Source organism: Sminthopsis crassicaudata, chromosome 2, assembly GCF_048593235.1.
Source record: "Sminthopsis crassicaudata isolate SCR6 chromosome 2, ASM4859323v1, whole genome shotgun sequence".
In the NCBI taxonomy this organism is placed as follows: Eukaryota; Metazoa; Chordata; class Mammalia; order Dasyuromorphia; family Dasyuridae; genus Sminthopsis; species Sminthopsis crassicaudata.
Window position 1 is genome coordinate 649,648,672 of NC_133618.1, and position 16,784 is coordinate 649,665,455.

The 16,784-nt window shown below is 46.7% G+C and overlaps 1 protein-coding gene across 14 annotated transcripts in view; it reads right to left on the bottom strand.

Annotated features, from left to right (window-relative positions):
* Window positions 1–250: 250 nt before the first annotated feature.
* Window positions 251–16,784, bottom strand: part of ZMIZ1 (zinc finger MIZ-type containing 1) — a 424,473-nt gene continuing 407,939 nt past the window's right edge. For 13 of the 14 annotated variants that reach the window (XM_074296721.1, XM_074296726.1, XM_074296720.1 and 10 more), the window contains 7 exons: window positions 16,334–16,494; window positions 15,442–15,509; window positions 14,852–14,920; window positions 13,568–13,812; window positions 11,506–11,672; window positions 6,901–7,185; window positions 251–4,568 (listed from right to left, as the gene is read on the bottom strand). In XM_074296721.1, the coding sequence (XP_074152822.1) occupies window positions 4,461–4,568; window positions 6,901–7,185; window positions 11,506–11,672; window positions 13,568–13,812; window positions 14,852–14,920; window positions 15,442–15,509; window positions 16,334–16,494 (1,103 nt within the window). In that variant the 3' untranslated portion in view covers window positions 251–4,460. The remainder of the gene's footprint in view (window positions 4,569–6,900; window positions 7,186–11,505; window positions 11,673–13,567; window positions 13,813–14,851; window positions 14,921–15,441; window positions 15,510–16,333; window positions 16,495–16,784) is intronic. The other variant, XM_074296719.1, reaches the window with a different exon arrangement.

Below are 16,784 nucleotides of genomic sequence, written 5' to 3' on the forward strand. Positions count from 1 at the left end.
TATTACTCAGGGTGAAGAAAAAAGAAGGTATATTTATAAATTTTTCTGAGTGAGATATCAGACTAGAAAACTTATCTTTACTTCACCTCCACTCCCCCCCCCCATCTCTCTTTAATATTCTTCTCACCCAGCTAGCTCAATTAGGATGGAGTTCCAAATCATTTATTTGGCTGGAGAGGGGGATTTTGGTGTTTTCCTTTTTCCATACCCGCTTCTTAGATTCACAAAACAGTGGTTAATTCACCAAACCTTCATTTTGAAAATTTATTTAGAAAAAAAAAAATTAACATGGGCAAATGAGATACTTCAGTGTTACAACAGAGTATAGAAATGTCTAGCAATAGTCCAATAATTTGATCTTTAAATACAAAATAACCACATGAACACCTAATATACAGGTTTTGTTTGAATACATATTTATTAGATAAATATTAGGTTGTCACATCATCTAACTACATACAGTTTTGCAAGACTAGAAATCACAATTAGTTTTCTGACCAGTTTAAAGTATGAAATGATTGCATTGTACATACGATGTACAAACAAAGACAATGACCATTTCTGCAGAAGTTACTTCCGACTGTACTTACATGAGTGCACGTGCATGCACGCGCCTGTGTGTGGGCATGTCATTCACCTCTGATCATGATATCAAAAATTGTACAAAGTATGAATTTGGTTACAATCTTTTTAAATCTCCTTTATTTTCTTCATTGTTTTCTTAGCACCCTAAAAATACACAGGTGAGAGGACTAGCACATTGAAGCTAAAGAGTACATGTAGATAAAATAAAAACAGAACAAAGCAAAACTTTCCACACAGGGTCAGTGTATATCACAGAGTGTGAATCCAATGCGGAGACTTCACAAACGCTAACAGACAGATCTATTTTTTTTTTCCACATGAGATGGAGCTCCAAGCTTTTTTTTTTTTTGTTTGTCTTTTTTGCAAAATAAAATCAAATGCACATTCCAAGGAAGATGAATGCATCTCTGTTAACAGGTCTCTATTTCTCATTTACATATGTACAGACGTGTCCCTTGAGTCTCTGCTGCTGACACGGCGGTGTCTGATGGGTCGGTTCTAAGTTCTATCAGTGAGCAGAAGTGTAGATCTCTGTGGGTTCATTAGGGCTTCCATTGGGGGAAGGGGGAAATATATATGTACACATATATTTTAATCTGGAGAACAAAAAAAACCTACTGGGAATTTGATACACAAATAAAGCTTTAAAAAGCCCAAAGGGTAGGGGTGCTCGTATTTCTTTCCCAGAGCTTTCCCACCCCCGCATCCCACCTTGTAATTAACTTTGGCAACATGGACACAAACATGCCAGTAGATCCCGAGGGCAGTTTTCCTTTAGGTGTAGCTGTTCTGAAGCATTGGACACCTTCGAGATTCCGAGAGCTCCAACAACTCCATCCATCAAGATGTGAGCAATAAGTACCATCTTGGGATTTGAGAGCCACCTTTGCTTACAAAACTGTCATTTCTACTTGCATTTACCTCTTTGCTGATCTTATTCTGGGTAATAGTGCCTTTGACAGCTTAAAAAAGAAAAAAAGGAGCCAGAGCCTAGATTTCCTTTCATTGTGTATCTGTCCCTGTCCCTTCCCCCAAAACAATATGTAAAAGGCTCCCTATAAAGCTCTTGGTCTCTCTCGATCACTGCCTGTTTGAGAAAGCTGATGCTTAGGTCTAAAGGAAAATGCTTGACTGAGACTAACTTGCTAGACAAGGCCAGGAAACATGTCTTCCTAGGAGAGAAGCACTGAGAACTGGGAAAACTGGTTAGCAGGTGCCGATTTTTACTGGGAAACCCTGCTACAGCGCAAACGGGAGAACAGCACTGAGGAAGACAATTCACCACTTGTGAGCACATCCAAAGGGTCCCCCAGAGGTGGCCCCAATACCTGGCAACTAAGGACCCTTCGATTCCATCTAGAGGGTTGACCTTCCCATAGAGATCATCCCCCACAGAAGACAATGGACTGGCCCATTCTCTCCCCTATCCCTCCCCCCAATCACATTCTATCCCAAGTGTGTGTGTGTGCATATGTATGTGTTTGTATGTGCGGTTTGGATGGGGAGGAGGTGGAAGATGGCAGGGCACGCCAGGGGTGGTAACATCTGGAACACGCCTGGAAGCAAGCCAGATTCTGCCTCATGCTGCTTGTTTTGCTGTTTGCTCTACTGCCAAAGGATTTGGGGAAATGGATCAAATGGGTAAGCTGACATCTTCAAAATAAAAAGAAATTTCATTCCCTTAAGTCTGTAAAAAGAACTTTTGAATTTTTTTTTGTTTTACTTTTTTTTTTTTTCTAAAAAAAGGACTCATTTTTTTTTTTTTTCATCTTCAGTCAAGGTATTTAAAAACACCAGCAAAGGATATAACCGGGTCATGAAAATGTTGAATATTATCAAAGACGATACTAAAATATTCACAAAGATATTTACAATAGTGATTCTTAAAATAATTGATTTTGCATACTGAACAACTTGTCATCTGAGAAAAATGCAAAAAACCAAACCAACTAGTACAAAGGTGTGATGGCAAATTCTCTACAGAAAACCTGGTGGTCTGAATATGGGAGACTGGAAATAAATGAAAGTGACCACCGTTTCCTGCAATATCTACAGCAAGGGGCTAGGGGTGCCCAGAGAGGGGGAGAAATAAAGATCAGCTGGGTGGGGGGGCGGGCAGTGATGACAGCAAGGAACTTGAAGCAAAGACTTTACAGATTTGAGAGACTGGGAGCAAATCCAGCATCACCTGAGCCCAGAACAGGCCACTGACAGAAATGCAAGCTAACCCCGAATAAAATCAGACATTAAAATGGTGACGTGAGAATTGGGACAGGGGCTTGGAAGAGACGGATGGAGGGACAATGTTTCACGTCCCAGTGAGAGGGGAGCATCAGTTACTTTTACCAAGGGTGAAGAAAGATCCACAAGATGGGATTCCTTAAAGGGCAGGATGGCACATATGCAGCTACATGTAATGCTCCCTGGAGGCCGTGGCCCACTGAGAGACGGGGAGTTGGGGCTGGAGATGCAGCCCGCCATGCCCAGGAGAGACAATGCTAAACAATGGCTCTCGTCAGACATCAAGACCAAGCCATGTTCAACTTTGAGCTCACTGCCCTTCTTTCTCTCTTCAAATCTTGATGTTCAACAGGACAAAAAAGGGGGAGGGGATACGGAGTGGGTGGGGGAGGCAGTGTGAAGGCCAGACAACACAAAACAGTCCTTGGGATGAGGGAGGGATGAAGGGGGGGAAGGAAACACAAAAAAAGAAGTCACTCATCTCTCAGGACCCAGTGTTCTTTTCTGCAGAGGATTTAAAACTGATTTTGTCCTTTTTTTGTGTGTATTTTTTTTAAGGGGTAAGTTGGGAGTAAAAGTATACATTACTGTGTCTGCCTCCTTTCTCACATTTTCACCCCCACCCCTTCTCCCCTTCCTCAAAGGAAAGGGGCTGAGGTTCTCGAATTTCTGGCTAAGGGAACTATAGGTCCTCATGATTCAAAAGAGGCAGTGGAAATTCTCTTTACTGTCCGTGATCTGAAAGAGAATCCCATGGTTCCCTACTTCTGTTGGAACCCAAAGCACCAACAATTCTCCCTCCCCCATTCTTTCAGATGCCTCAATCTCCATCCATTCTCTCTGAACCTCTGGGTAGCACGACCCCTTGCAGGGTCTATCAGAGGTCAAAAGCGGCAATCATCAGCTCCGGGAAGAAGACGGGAGAAAGCACGCTCTGCTCTGGCCTGGCGGGGTTCTCTCTTGGACGGTTTGTGCTTTTCCGGTGGTGGTAACTTTGGCGGCTCTTACTGGCACCCACGGGGCTCACTCCCACATGGGTTGCCCCTCCCCAGGGTACTGTGCCCGTTCCATCCATCTCTCTCCATATTTCTGGTTCTGTGAATGCTCAGGTGTCCAGTCTGGGAAGTTGGTGGATGGGGAGAATTCTCAGTTTCAAAAATGGAAGACCCCTGGGTTAGAACGTTCTTTTCTGACACTGGGTCAGCTTGGGAGAAATTGGGCTGGGAGGGGAGAGAGCCACTTTCTCATCCTTGCTGAGCTAGAGATACACTGGGATGGCTTTCTCCATCACAAGGCTCTTCTTTGTAGATCTGTGTTGGACATGGGCAGAAATGCAGTTGCCCTGGGCTTTGGGCTTTGCCACGCCAGGGCCAGGAGCAGGTGCTCTAAGGTACCTTTTCCTCTCCTACAGTCTCCCCACTGAGTGCCAATGGTTCTGAGAAGGGGATAGCAGGGAGAGACCTCACCCCACCTCCAAATGAGAAGTTCTGGGGTCGAGAACTTGGGAGAACCATGGCTACATAGGGTGGAGAAGCATGTGTGTATGTGTGTGTGTGTATGTGTGTGTTTGCATGCGTGTGCATGTGTGTGTATGTGTGGGGAAGGGGAAGGGGACTGATTAAAAGCTGAGAGCTTCAGTTGTTCTCAAAAAGCGAGAGAAGGTCGTCGTTACTATTGCTCGGCAGGTCAGGAGGGTCCAGGTACGAGAGCAACTCATCTGGATTCGTGAGTTCCGGAAGAAGCTGGAAAACAAAGACGGAGAAGGGGATGAGGAAGGGCCAGACAGCATTGGCTGCTGTCATTGGAGGCAGACGCCTCCAAGAGCCACTCTTCCTCCTGCTGCCCTCCAGAGGGGCACAGGACAGCTCATGGTGCCATTTCTATCCTGAAGAAGGAAGAGTATGAGCTCACAGGCCTCCGAGCCCACCTAGTCCAGCCCTTTCTATTTCGTGGAGGTTCGTGTGGTTCGCCCAAGATTTATCCCACTATTCAATGGCAGATTGGGGATTTGAACTCAGACCCAACACCTGCCATCCACTACCAAAACATATCCTGTCCCACTGAGCGAGATGGGGGCAAAAGCTGGGAGATACTTCTACCCGAAAGCCTGGCTCACCTCACCAATAAGCTGATGCAGTTGGAGGGGGGACTGATGTCGCTCCTCGAGGGCTAATCCTAATGCTCTGAGCTAGTTCTTTGGAAGGAACCTCACCCCATGGGAGAAGGTGTCTCTGTTGAGTGTTAGGGAACACTGGCTTGTGGTCCTGCTAATTCCCTTTTGGGGAGGGGTGGCCAGCCCCCGGCTCTCAGGTCTGGTATCTCTGGGAAGGTTCAAATAAGCTCCCCTGTTCTCAGGACCCACTTGGCAATCTTCTCCAAGCCCCACAGTAGAAGAGCTTGTGGGAGACGGCTTTTGCATCTACCCTGTGCCAAGTGACAACAGGATGGAGACCATTTACCTGGGAGATGAGGTCAGTTACTATCCCCTCTTCCAAATTCCTGCTGTCCCGGTGGCTAAATCTGCTCTAAAGCTTCATGAGGCTACCTCCAAATCCAAGAGGGGTCTACACTGCTTGCGAACCTTCCTTCTCTACTCTGTTTTAATAACTCTCTTCAGTTGAGAAGTCAGGGGCTTCTGGGAATTACCGGGACACCCTTTCGAGGGGCACATCCCAGTCACCTCAATGGAAGCATTTACTCAATGACAACCCTTTCTTCCATAATGCTCTGGGTAACAGCCCAGAGTATGGGCCAAGAGGTCAGGGCAATGTCTGTGGAAAGGGCAGAGGCTAAGAGAGAGAAGGAGGCATTTTTAGTAGGAGAGCTAAAAATCTCATTACGTACTAGTCTGTCTCAAACAGGAGAAATTCTACAAAATAAAAGTGATTTTTGAAATTAAATGACATTTGTTTGGGTCTTTTTTTTGGAGGGAAGAGGATGTAAGTATGTTATAGGGTAACTGGAATATGCCAGTTGAGATCCTGTTATTTCACCTCACGTCCATTTTCTACCTGACGTACTCTCCACTTCTCAGCACTCTAAGACAGAGGGCTCAAATCTGTGGCCCACCACACTGTCCTGTGTGGTCTGAACCAGTCTCAAATGTAAATAGCAATTATTTAATAAAATGAATAAAAATACAATAAAACACAGACTATTATCACTCTAAGAAATTACTGCTGCAGCTCTCGGTGACCAGTAAGAAGGGGATGTTGATGTGGCCTGAGGGGAGATGACTCTGGGGTGTTTTTTAAGCCTCTCTGTGTGGCAAGGTTGGGCTGAGAAGGGGGTCCCCAGGCACTAGCCTTCCCTTGGCCATCCCTCCCCCCACTGCCAACACCTGGGACCCCCTGATCAAGCTGCGGGAATGTGCAACAGAAAAGGCTGAAAAGCAGGCACGGATGACACGTGGACCAATAAATCAGAGACACACACACACACAGACAAGACGGACAAAGGAACACCCAGAGGCCCCCAGCTTTTGCTAACAGCCCATCCCTCTGGTTCCCTCCACCATGAGAGACAGAGCACATCAGACCCAAAATGGGAGAGGAAGTAGGGGAGAGGAAAAAGGAGAAAAGGGGGGTATAGGATGGGGGAATCTCCCTCTGAATGCCTCAAACTGGTGTAAGCTCAAAAATAAGAAATCCCCAAACCCAGCCCTAAGCCAAAACTCCCAATCCCATAAAGCTAAATCGAGAAGGTGTGTGTTTGGGCCTTGGAGACCCAGTGGGTCAGGCGGTTAGAAGTGACAAAGCGCCTATTAATGAAGGGAGACCCCCAATGAGAGCGGAGAGAATCATCCAGCTCTGTCCTGGGGGCCCCCCATCCCTTCTCTAAGTGGTACCAGGATATGAGGTGTGTTGAGCCCCTCCCCAGCCGTGAGCCCCCCATCTCACCTGCCCACCTCCCAGGCGGGTGGGGGAGGCTGCATCCCTCTGGCCACCATCCCTCCTCCTCCTCCACCCCCTGCCCTTGTCCTCCCCCTCCTCCCTCCCTCCCCCCACTATGTCTAGGGCACCTCCAGGTGCCAAACCTAAATGCAGGCAGATGACATCGGTGACCCAAACTTACATCCAGCGAAGGTTCCGGCATGTCGGACGCTCCCTGTGCTCCGGCCTGACCCTCTAAGGCTGTGGAGGGGTTAAAGGTCAGGTCGCTGTGTGGATGGTTGCTGGGAGCAGCCTGAGGTGGTTGCCGGGGCGGCTGGGAAGGAGGAGGAGGAGGAGGTGGAGGAGGAGGAGGAGGAGGAGCCCCACTGTGATGTAATGGTGGCCCTGACTGGTTGCTGGGGTGTGGTACGTGCAAACCTTGTTGTATGGAAGTATGGGACTGATCAGAACTGCCAGGATGTGGGATCTGCGGAGGAGGAGAGAAGCAGGAAAAAAAAGAAAAGTGAGGTGACAAGATACAGTGCACGAGATGCCTGAAGAAAATGAAAACCAAAACCAAAACAAACCAAAAACACCCTTTACACTGAATGCTTTTCCGTCAAGAAAAAAACAAAAAATCAAAGACGCCCCCCAAAACAACCGACCGGGCCACAGCGCCATGAAGGAGGGGACCACACCGGCGTCTCTGGGGAGACGAGGGCAGGAGGAGATGCAGGGCTTCCCCTGCCCGGCCCCCCGAGCCTCCTCCAGCCTGGACACCATCACAATGAACAAGAGCGTGGTCGGAAATGGAAAAGCAAAATGTGAATGTTTGAGGGTTCGGGGGAGGCATGTAAATGCTGGCCCTGGCCACAGCCACAGAACAGAGCTGGGGGGTGGGGGGCCCCCGCAGACACACAGAGCAAAGCACCCAACAGACCCAGCACAGCGCCAGGCAGCCCCTGGTACCCTGTGACAGAGGAGCAGGGAGAAGGGAGGGCCTGGGAAACCCAGCTGCTTCACGAAGGCCAGAAATGGCTTCCTTGGCTAACGATGGGCACTTTCTGAGAGGTCCCACTGAGGAGAGGGATGACGTACCACCGGGATAGCCACTGGGGTCGGGGGCTTGAGGAAGAGGAGGGGATCTGGAGTCAGAATGATCCCTCTGTGGAAACCATGGCCAAATGGGACTCCAATCAAAACCCAGCTCCAGAGCCAGAAAAAACCTAAACCTGAGGGGACTTTCCTAGGCCTCCCTACCGGAATCGGCAGTAAAGGGAGAAGCAAGAAAGCTACAGTTACTGGCCCAAACTTAGAGAAGGCAGGACCCTCTGCATAGGAGATGGAGCGCCTCAGAAGGCAAAGAACAGAGAGCGACACAAAGACCAGATGATGGTGCTCATGCTGCCAAACCTCGCTCGTTGCCAAGGCGAAGGGCATTCTGAATTACTGAATTATGAAATTTTAGGAAAAGCAATACTACTTGTGGAGGAAGCCCTTCTCAATCATTCTAGTTGCTTCTGCAAACAACTTACATTTACATGGTGTACACTTATATGTACTACTTCTTGAAGACAGGGAATTTTACAACTCTGTACCCACTAAACCAATAGCTGACGAATAGTAGGCCCTTGATAAATGAGGGTTGATTAGTTTACCAAAATGTTGTCTTATTGCTAAGTATACGCAGAAACTGCCCACTAAGGACTAATTTGTGGAGGAGGGCCATTTGTGTGCAGGGGCAGAGATGCTTTAAGGAACTGATGACATTTATAGTGAGCAGAAGCACCTGCATCCACAGAAATCCACTATAATCCATGGAAAAGTGTATTCTCTTCTTAACGTGACCGTATGTCTCCTCTGAGTGTGTGCTAAACAAGCTCCCTTTTCAAAGGGACTAAAAGAACGTTATAATTAGAAGGAAAGAGACTTTCCCTCACAGATCAATAATTCTGACCTCTCCTCTACTGTGGCAATCGTAGAACCATGACTTACAGCCAAAGTCATTTAATCCATTTAACCTATTTTCAGATGAGGAAACTGAGGTCCAGAGAAATGAATTAAGTGTCTTTTCTAGTGCCATTTTGTGGTGATGATGAGGAGCTCATTACCTATTGGGGTAGAACTCTCACTCACTGTAAGATTGTTCTTATTTCTACTGGGTCCAAACTGTCTCTCTAAGCGTTCCACCAGGTGTTCAATAAAGGGATGGTGGATGGATCCCAGTGCACGTCAATCAGCTCTCCCAAATCCTGAAACAGCGGATGGCTGCTTCAAAAACTATGTACCTCTTCTGGGTTCAGCTGATGTTTCCAGCATCTAACCAAACCTGGGGGTGGGAGAACAGGAGCCTCCGGCATTTCATCCACCATCTCTTGTGGACAGAAGAAGGATTCTGCTAAAGGTTTTAATCCCTGGCCATCGCCAGCCTGAATGAGCATGACTTTAAGCAGAAGTGCTCTCTTGATGGCCTTTATTTTCAGAAGCTGGATCTTCCTGTCTCTGTCTTACTCTCTACCTTGGTCAGAAAATGCCCTGGAAAATTTGCCAATTTCTCCTTCCATTACAGCAGAGCAGGTCGAGGTGCCCAACCAAAACTCCACTTCCTCTCTTGTTCCATTTTACAGGGAAGGCTCTCAGCTGGCAGTTTATCTCTGGGTACTAGGAAAGGTGGGAAGAGGGAAGGTAGGGAGTGCTCCTAGAAGTTCCTAAAAAATCCATAAATATTTTACCTTAGGTAGACTCAGTTCCATGGGCACTGGAAGGCCAAAGCTGGGCCTGCATCTAGCCAATGATTTGGATGATATCTGGGAGAAATCCCCTTCTGCCCTTCCTGTTAGCCTATTCTTTCCTCTAAGCTAGGACTCCTTTTATTTTTGGCCCATAATCACAATTTCCTGGACTGTTCTTCACTATCACCATGTTTTTGTTTTGTTTTGAAATCACAGCCTTTACCCAAAAGCTGATTCTGAACTATAACTCTGATACTCTGAACTCCTGGCAGGTTCCAAGGCTGAGGCCAGAACAAGATACCCTCTGCCTGCTCCCTCTTTCCACTCCCCTAGGGCTTGGCGGAAAGGGTAGAGCAGGTTCCCTGGAGCACACTACTCCCTGAGCCCTAGCCTCTGTTCTTTATTCAAGCACAGAAATTAGCAGATTGCCTAAAGAAAGGAACTGATTTTGTGACCGACAGAAATCAGAACACAGATTTTTAATCTGTTTTTCCTTCTTCCTGGTCCTCCTCAGTCACTCACATATCCAAAGACTATTATCTACAATGGTTTCTCCCACTTTGGGCAGTGGAAAGAACAGCAAGATGGGGATCCAGGCTTCAGTTCTGACTCCAGAGGTCATTAGCTAGGTCCCTTAAGGAGACTGAACCTGTTTCTTCACCTTTAAATGGTAACAACAATACCTGTCCTGTCTTATTATATCTAACTTATGTCTCAAAAACCAAATGAGGCTGTAAAGTGTTCTCACTGTGAAAAATATAAAACTGTACCCTAAGTTAAGAGTGTTAATAATTACTATTTCTGATGCTTTTCTTCCTTTATCTAAAGCTCTCTGGCCCCTGTAGGGGAAAAATAGCATCAACACTCCATTCTCACAAATTTGACCCCGAGTGTAATTTTAAGTGGCTGGGCATTCAGGATTCTGTTCTGCAGATCCTTGCCCTACTACTCATTTTTTTGAAGGAAGAAAGGAGGGACAAGTGGCATTAACTGTTTTTCTTCACAGCCAACTAACTGGCTGATCTGGAAAGGCAGCCAAAGCAAGTCAAGGCACCATGTCTAGTCAGTCAGGGAAGACTCAGAAATGAACAAACATGTGTCCACCCTTTCCCTCCCCCCCACCCTGTACTGGTTCTTTGTCACCTTGGAAAGCTTTTACCTGCCCCGATTCACATTCATTCTTAAGGTATGAGAGAAATCAGCAAAGAATGTCCGTAAAGCCAAGTCCAGATGTTGATCTAATTCTAATTCTACCCTGTTGAATTTTAATTCTTGCCCTGTATGGCCTTGGAAAAGTCACAGCATCAGGAGAATGCTCAAAAATTTTCCTTTGACAAGGATCATATGCAAACTGCAAATAATATTAGAATGGGGATCAAAATTCCAAGACAGTTGTTTGTGTTTGTTGTTGGGACTGAGAAGGATGTTCTAGCCTTTGGTTCCACAGTGAATACTGGATTTGAGACTTGAAAACTGAGTGAATGAAGATGGAATAAATGGGGCTCACGTGAGCTAGAAGGCACTTCTAGGATCATCTAGAGTCTAGCCCACCTCTCTCCTTGTACAGATGGGTAAACTAAGTCCTAATGAAACAAAGTGGTGCCCAAAGTCAGACAGACAGTAACTAGCAGAACTGGCACGTCAACTGGACTTTAAATCTGATGCCCTTTTCACTATATGATCCAGCGAATGGTGACCTTGTTTTAGTGTGTATAGGGGATAATAAGGGAAGAGAGAGACCACTCTTTGAAGAGATCTAGAGAATGAATTTAAGAACTGGAAGAGACCTCACTCAGGCCAACCCAATAGAATTCTGGGATTAGAGCAGCTAACCCACTGTCCACTAGCTAACACTAGAAAACATTGGCAGGACTTGACCCCACTGCCCGTTGACTCATTCCCACAATCTGGCTTCTACTTCTGCTGGGAAAGGAACAAAACACCCCCAAAGAAGTGTCTCAGACTGAGACTTGTTCCCCAGGCTAGTCCAAGAAGAAGGTAAAGGATTTAGATAGGAAGAGGGAGTTAGGTAGGTCAGAGAAGGGAAGACAGGATGATGGTGAGAGGGTACTTACAGTTTCTTGCATGGGGTGACTGAGGGGTTTCTCCAGGGCAGCCATGTTGCTGGGCATGTCCGGGGGGTGGGAGAGCTGAGGGGGCCCGTGCATGAAGTCATTCATGGACGTCCCTCCGGGGTTCCCATGGGGGAAGTCAAAGTTACCGTGGCCTTGGTAGTTGTTGCCTGAGGGGGTGAAAACAAGGGGAGGGGAGGGGGGGGTCACCCTCTAAATCGATAGCATCGGGCACTGGGACCTCTGCATGAGGCATGGGACGGGGCTTGAGAGAACCAAATTTCTCTCTATCTCTTCTGAGGAATCTGGAGCCATTTCTCTCAGGCTCTATATGGTGAGACGTTGCCTACACTGAAATTTCTTGGACTTATTCAACTGGGAAGAGAAATGAAGGACAGTGGTGGGGAGAGGGGCAGGCAGAGGAAGTTTTTCACTGAAATCTGTAGGAGGAAGAGAATTTTCCTGATGTCCTCAGGCTATAGTTGGTACCTATAGATTAGTAAATAAATAACCAAACTATATATGCAGACAGAATCTCCACCTAGAATGTTCAACACTATGGGGAATATAGGGAAGGAGAAAATTCTAATAATGGAATAAAGCTTAGAGAACATACAGTCCAACTTCCTCATTTTACAGATGGGGAAACTGAGGTTCAGAGAATTGAAGGATCTCATTCAAGGTCACATGGGGAGTTAGTTAATGACAAAACTTAACACCTAGATTCAGGGATTCTGGGTTATAGTTCTCTCTCGGTCATTAACAAGCTGGGTTACCTTGGGCATGTCATTTTACTTTTCTGGATCTCAATTTCCTTATTTATAAAATGAGTGAGTTGAAACCGCTGATCTCTCAATCCCTGTCTAGTTTCAGTGATTCTATGGCTTCACTGCTCTTTCCACATCAGTGCCTTCCCAAAGCAATATCAAGAGTAAACAGGACGGGTCCTTTGTTCCAATCCTGTTTCTGATCCTGGTTTGCTGAATAACATCAGGCTACACAGTCTTATGTTACTCGACCAAAAGTGACCAGGCTTTTCTGTTTAACCCATTGCCCCACGGGCACCATGCTCCCTCATTTACTAAGAAGATGAGAAAGACAACCTAAGAAGCACTCAGAATTTCCTACAAGAAGACCTCTGGAAATTCAAGCTCACTTATTTAATGGGGTGACTTCCCAGCAGTAAAATAATTCTCAAATGTGGGAATATGTACGGGGAAAGGATGAGGCTCTCTCATTAGACAGCACCCCATGGTAGCCCCTGACTCCAGAGGAGGTTAGGTAGCTCCCCAATGACCAGGTACAGTTGAAGTCTGCAGCCATGAACCCACCGAACTTGAACAATCTAGCTTGCTCAGAGTCATACACAGGGACATGGCAAGGACGGACACCCTAGGGAAACCAGGAGTTGTTTCTTTTAAAATGAAAGCCATCTGAAGGAAAACAACAATGCTGTTTTCTCCCAATATAGCATCCTCTCTCCCCTATCCCAGCTCCGTAAATAAGAAACATAGCAGAGCTCTGGCTCATGTGGGGATCATGAGATCCACTGAACCTGGGGGACAGGATGTGACCATGTGTCCAATATGGCTCTGTGCTGTGACTAAGCATGATGGTGATGACACAGCATGGAGAAGCATTCTCTCCTCCCCACCTGTCCCCACTGCTTCCGTGGTCCTCATTTAACTGGGGAATGAAGGACAGGGGTGTGTCGGGGGGGGGGGGAAAGTGGGGGGTGGAAGGGGAGTGAATGGAGTGTATCTTCACAGCTCCAACTAGAATCCAGATAAAGATGAAGCTTGCAATAACTCTTTGGCGAACATCATCATCCTTCATGCTCTTTCCTCCTCTGTCACATGGGTAAGCCACAGGTTCCCAAGACCATGAATCTGCTTTGGAGAATGGCTGCAGGTGGAGCAGAACAGCACCAGGAAGCAGGGGAGGAAGGATGTGTGCTTTGGGATCTCTGGAATCCAAAGTCCTAACTTGGCCCTATTGTGCCCCCTGGACCCCATTCTTGGTGAGCCGGGGTCGGGGTAAAGGTGTGTTTCTGGTTTCCGCCTACCTTGGCTGTTATACTCATTGGAGTTGGTGCCCCCAGGCGGGGGAGGAAGCGGATAGGGGGATGGGCCAGGGCCCAGAGCCGCAATCATTTCCATGACATTGGGCATGATCATCTGGCTGGGACTCATGGTCTTAAACCTTTTGGAGGGGATGCCGTCCGGGTCATCCTTGATGTGGATATCAGATTTGATGGGGACTGGCCTCCAGCTACATGTGGGGTCGATGGTAACCTCTTCAAACTCCGAGCTGCAAAAGATAAAGGAAAATGGCTAAGGCTTCTGTGGGCCTTCTGGAGAAAGAATCCCTTTTTCTAGATGTCTGAATCTGCCCCGAGGGGCTCAGCGATTCTAGCAGCTCCAGCTGTTTTTTAAAAGCATTTGAACATATATTCTTTCATTTCTTCTTCAAAACAAAGCTAAATGGTCAGTCAGTCAACAAGGATTTATTAATATCTTTAATTTACTATTACATTTAATTATTAGCTTAATTATTATTATATTAACTTATTAATATGTGTCCACATGTCAGGTACCATGCTCAAGTCTGGAGCTACAAAGAAAGCTAAAAACATGGTCTCCATCATTCTAATGGGGGAGACGACATATTTGGGGATAAGACTGATGGAGAGTAAATGAAAGGTAATCTCAAGAATGGGCTGGCAGCTGGACTGGGAGGCCGAGGAACCCTCCTACAGCTGGTGAAATTTAAGCTGAGTCTGGAAGGAAGCTGGGAAAATTATACAGGGAAGGACAGAGAAGGTTCCAATTAGAACATAGACGGAACATCCAATCCAAACTGAAATGTTTAATGAGAATGATCAAGCTGGGTCCGTGAGAAGAGAAGAGAAAGTTTTCCCTCTCTTATGGACAGACATGGATGGCCAAGGCACTGCCTGTGCACCATCAGCACGCCACTGATGGGCTGTTAGTTTGGCTGAACCACCCTTTTCTCCTTTCTGTTTTTATTTTTCATTAGAGGGGATGGTTCCCTGGGCAAGGGATGGGAAAAAGTCTATTTGTAGAAGAAAAAAAAAAGATTTTAAAATAGTAGATATCAGTAAAATTAAAAAAAAAATTGATAAATGTTAAACAAATGCTTATTGAACTGAACTGAGGCTCCAAATATGAACCAGAGATATTATAAAGGGTGTATAAATGGCCCCTATATCACTGAATGAAGGGATGAGGGAAATCAAGGGCTACCCACTGCCGTAAGCATCCCATTTTCAGAATCACAAGCCAACTGCACCCCACCCAGGATCTCTCCTCAGACCAGCGACACTTACTTCTGGATGGCATTCAGGATTCCCCACATGTACTGATCGACCTCCAGGCCTTCAAGCAGAGCAGTTTTACTAGACAAAAAGAGAAGCTAAGTCACTGATTGTTCCCCTTTGAGACCAAACCCAAGATTCTGGTGAGTGTGTCTTTCTCTCCATTTTCTCTCCATTTACCGGATAAACTACCCTGCTCTCCTGGTCACTGAGTCCACACTAGACAGAGGATTGAGGAGGGAGTGGGTATGTATGTACATGTCCATCCTGTTCTTAAAAGTCTTTTGGAGAAAGTCCATACTCAAGATTCCTGAATAACTATTTCAGTGTCTTGTGATCTGTCTTTCAATGTGTTGAAGGTTGAGCCTGTCTGTTCCCCATTCCACTTTTATTAGGCCTTGGCCCTCTTTCATTCCTCTTTTAGAGTGGTCACTGGAGTTAGGGAACTGGGAAGGGTGGGGAGAGAATGCTTGGCCACTACTGTCCCTCCAAGGCCAAAGTCAGAGCTAAGCTGGCAGTGCAGGAGGGCACTCTCAGATAGGTTAGACAGTTAGCTGAGGTAGAGCATAAGAGGGATGATCTCAGGACACAGTCTTACTCACTTGCACACTGGACACCTCCAGGTACCCCTCTCACAGTTCAGCTGCAAGTATGATTCCAAATCGAAGCACTGGAAAGATAAGATATAGAGAATGAGCACAGGACACCTGAGTGTAGAAAGGCAAAACCCCGTGTGCTACCCATGCCGTGCTGAGGCTGGGATTCTAGTATCTGCAGCTTTTTCCTTTTCTTTACAATAAAATGCCTCTGAAATCTCTCCACACATGTCTCTTAGACACAACAGCTCGAATCGTTTCCTTTTTGCCCCTGGTCTGTTCTGATGTAAGAACACTCACCCTTTAAGGCCAGCTTAGTTCCTACCCCCTTTGTGAAGCCCTTCTTTAGTATCCCAGCCTAAGGGATCATGATCTCCACCATTAACTGAAGACCATTTACTGCTTCCACAACTCCCTGGTATTTAGCAGGTTAGAACCTTGTGATGGCTCTTATTATACTGTCCTTGGATGGTCACTTTCCCTGGTCATTTCTTCATCTAGACTGCAAGAAGGGCAGTTGTAATCATAACAACAGGAAAGTGGGTGACTGAGTGATTGGCTGGATGATGACTGATTGAGATGAAGAGAGAGCCAGAGCTCCAACTTGGTTGGGGAGCAGGTGGCAGATCCCTCAGGATAAGGTGTAGGAAGGGGTGACTACACAGATGGAAGCCTAATGGCAGGCAGTGGGGATTGTGAATGACATCTGCATGGAGGGCAGCTGGAGCAATATTAACCAAGGTACCTTTCACTGGCCCCTAGGGCATCTTCAAAAAGGTTAGAGAGGTCCCCTTAGCAGCAGCACTAGGACTTAAGGGGGCTGTGCTTCCATCTCTCCCCCCCTCCCACCCCCATGCCTCTGGATTGAGGAGCAGAGGCTTCATCCCCGCCCCCTGACCTGGACGTGCTTGCAATCATGGCCTCTAGCCGGTAGCTGGATCCGCCGGAATGTAATCGGACATTTCAGAGACACCTTGATTGCCGTCTGTTCCACGCCATCCTCCCCATTGAGGGTAGCATTGCCCGAAGAGGCGGCCACGCTGCTGAAATTCCGCTTGACTATTGCAAGAGGTTACAGACACAAGGATTAGGAAAACAGTCACCCTTGGTTGTTCCTCATCAGGGGATAATAAATCTGTCTGCAGAAAAGGTCCGAACAAATACCATCTATCTTTCCTACAGATTTAATGACTACCAGCGCCTCATCAACTGCTCTTCTCCCTCCCCTCCTCTCTGCGTCCCCCAAAGCCCTGGTATATTTCCATTAATATTTGAGACATGTCCCTGCTCAGCTACATGGCTTCTAGGAGACATGCAACCTCATTAGTATTTAGAGCTGCTCCTCAGTG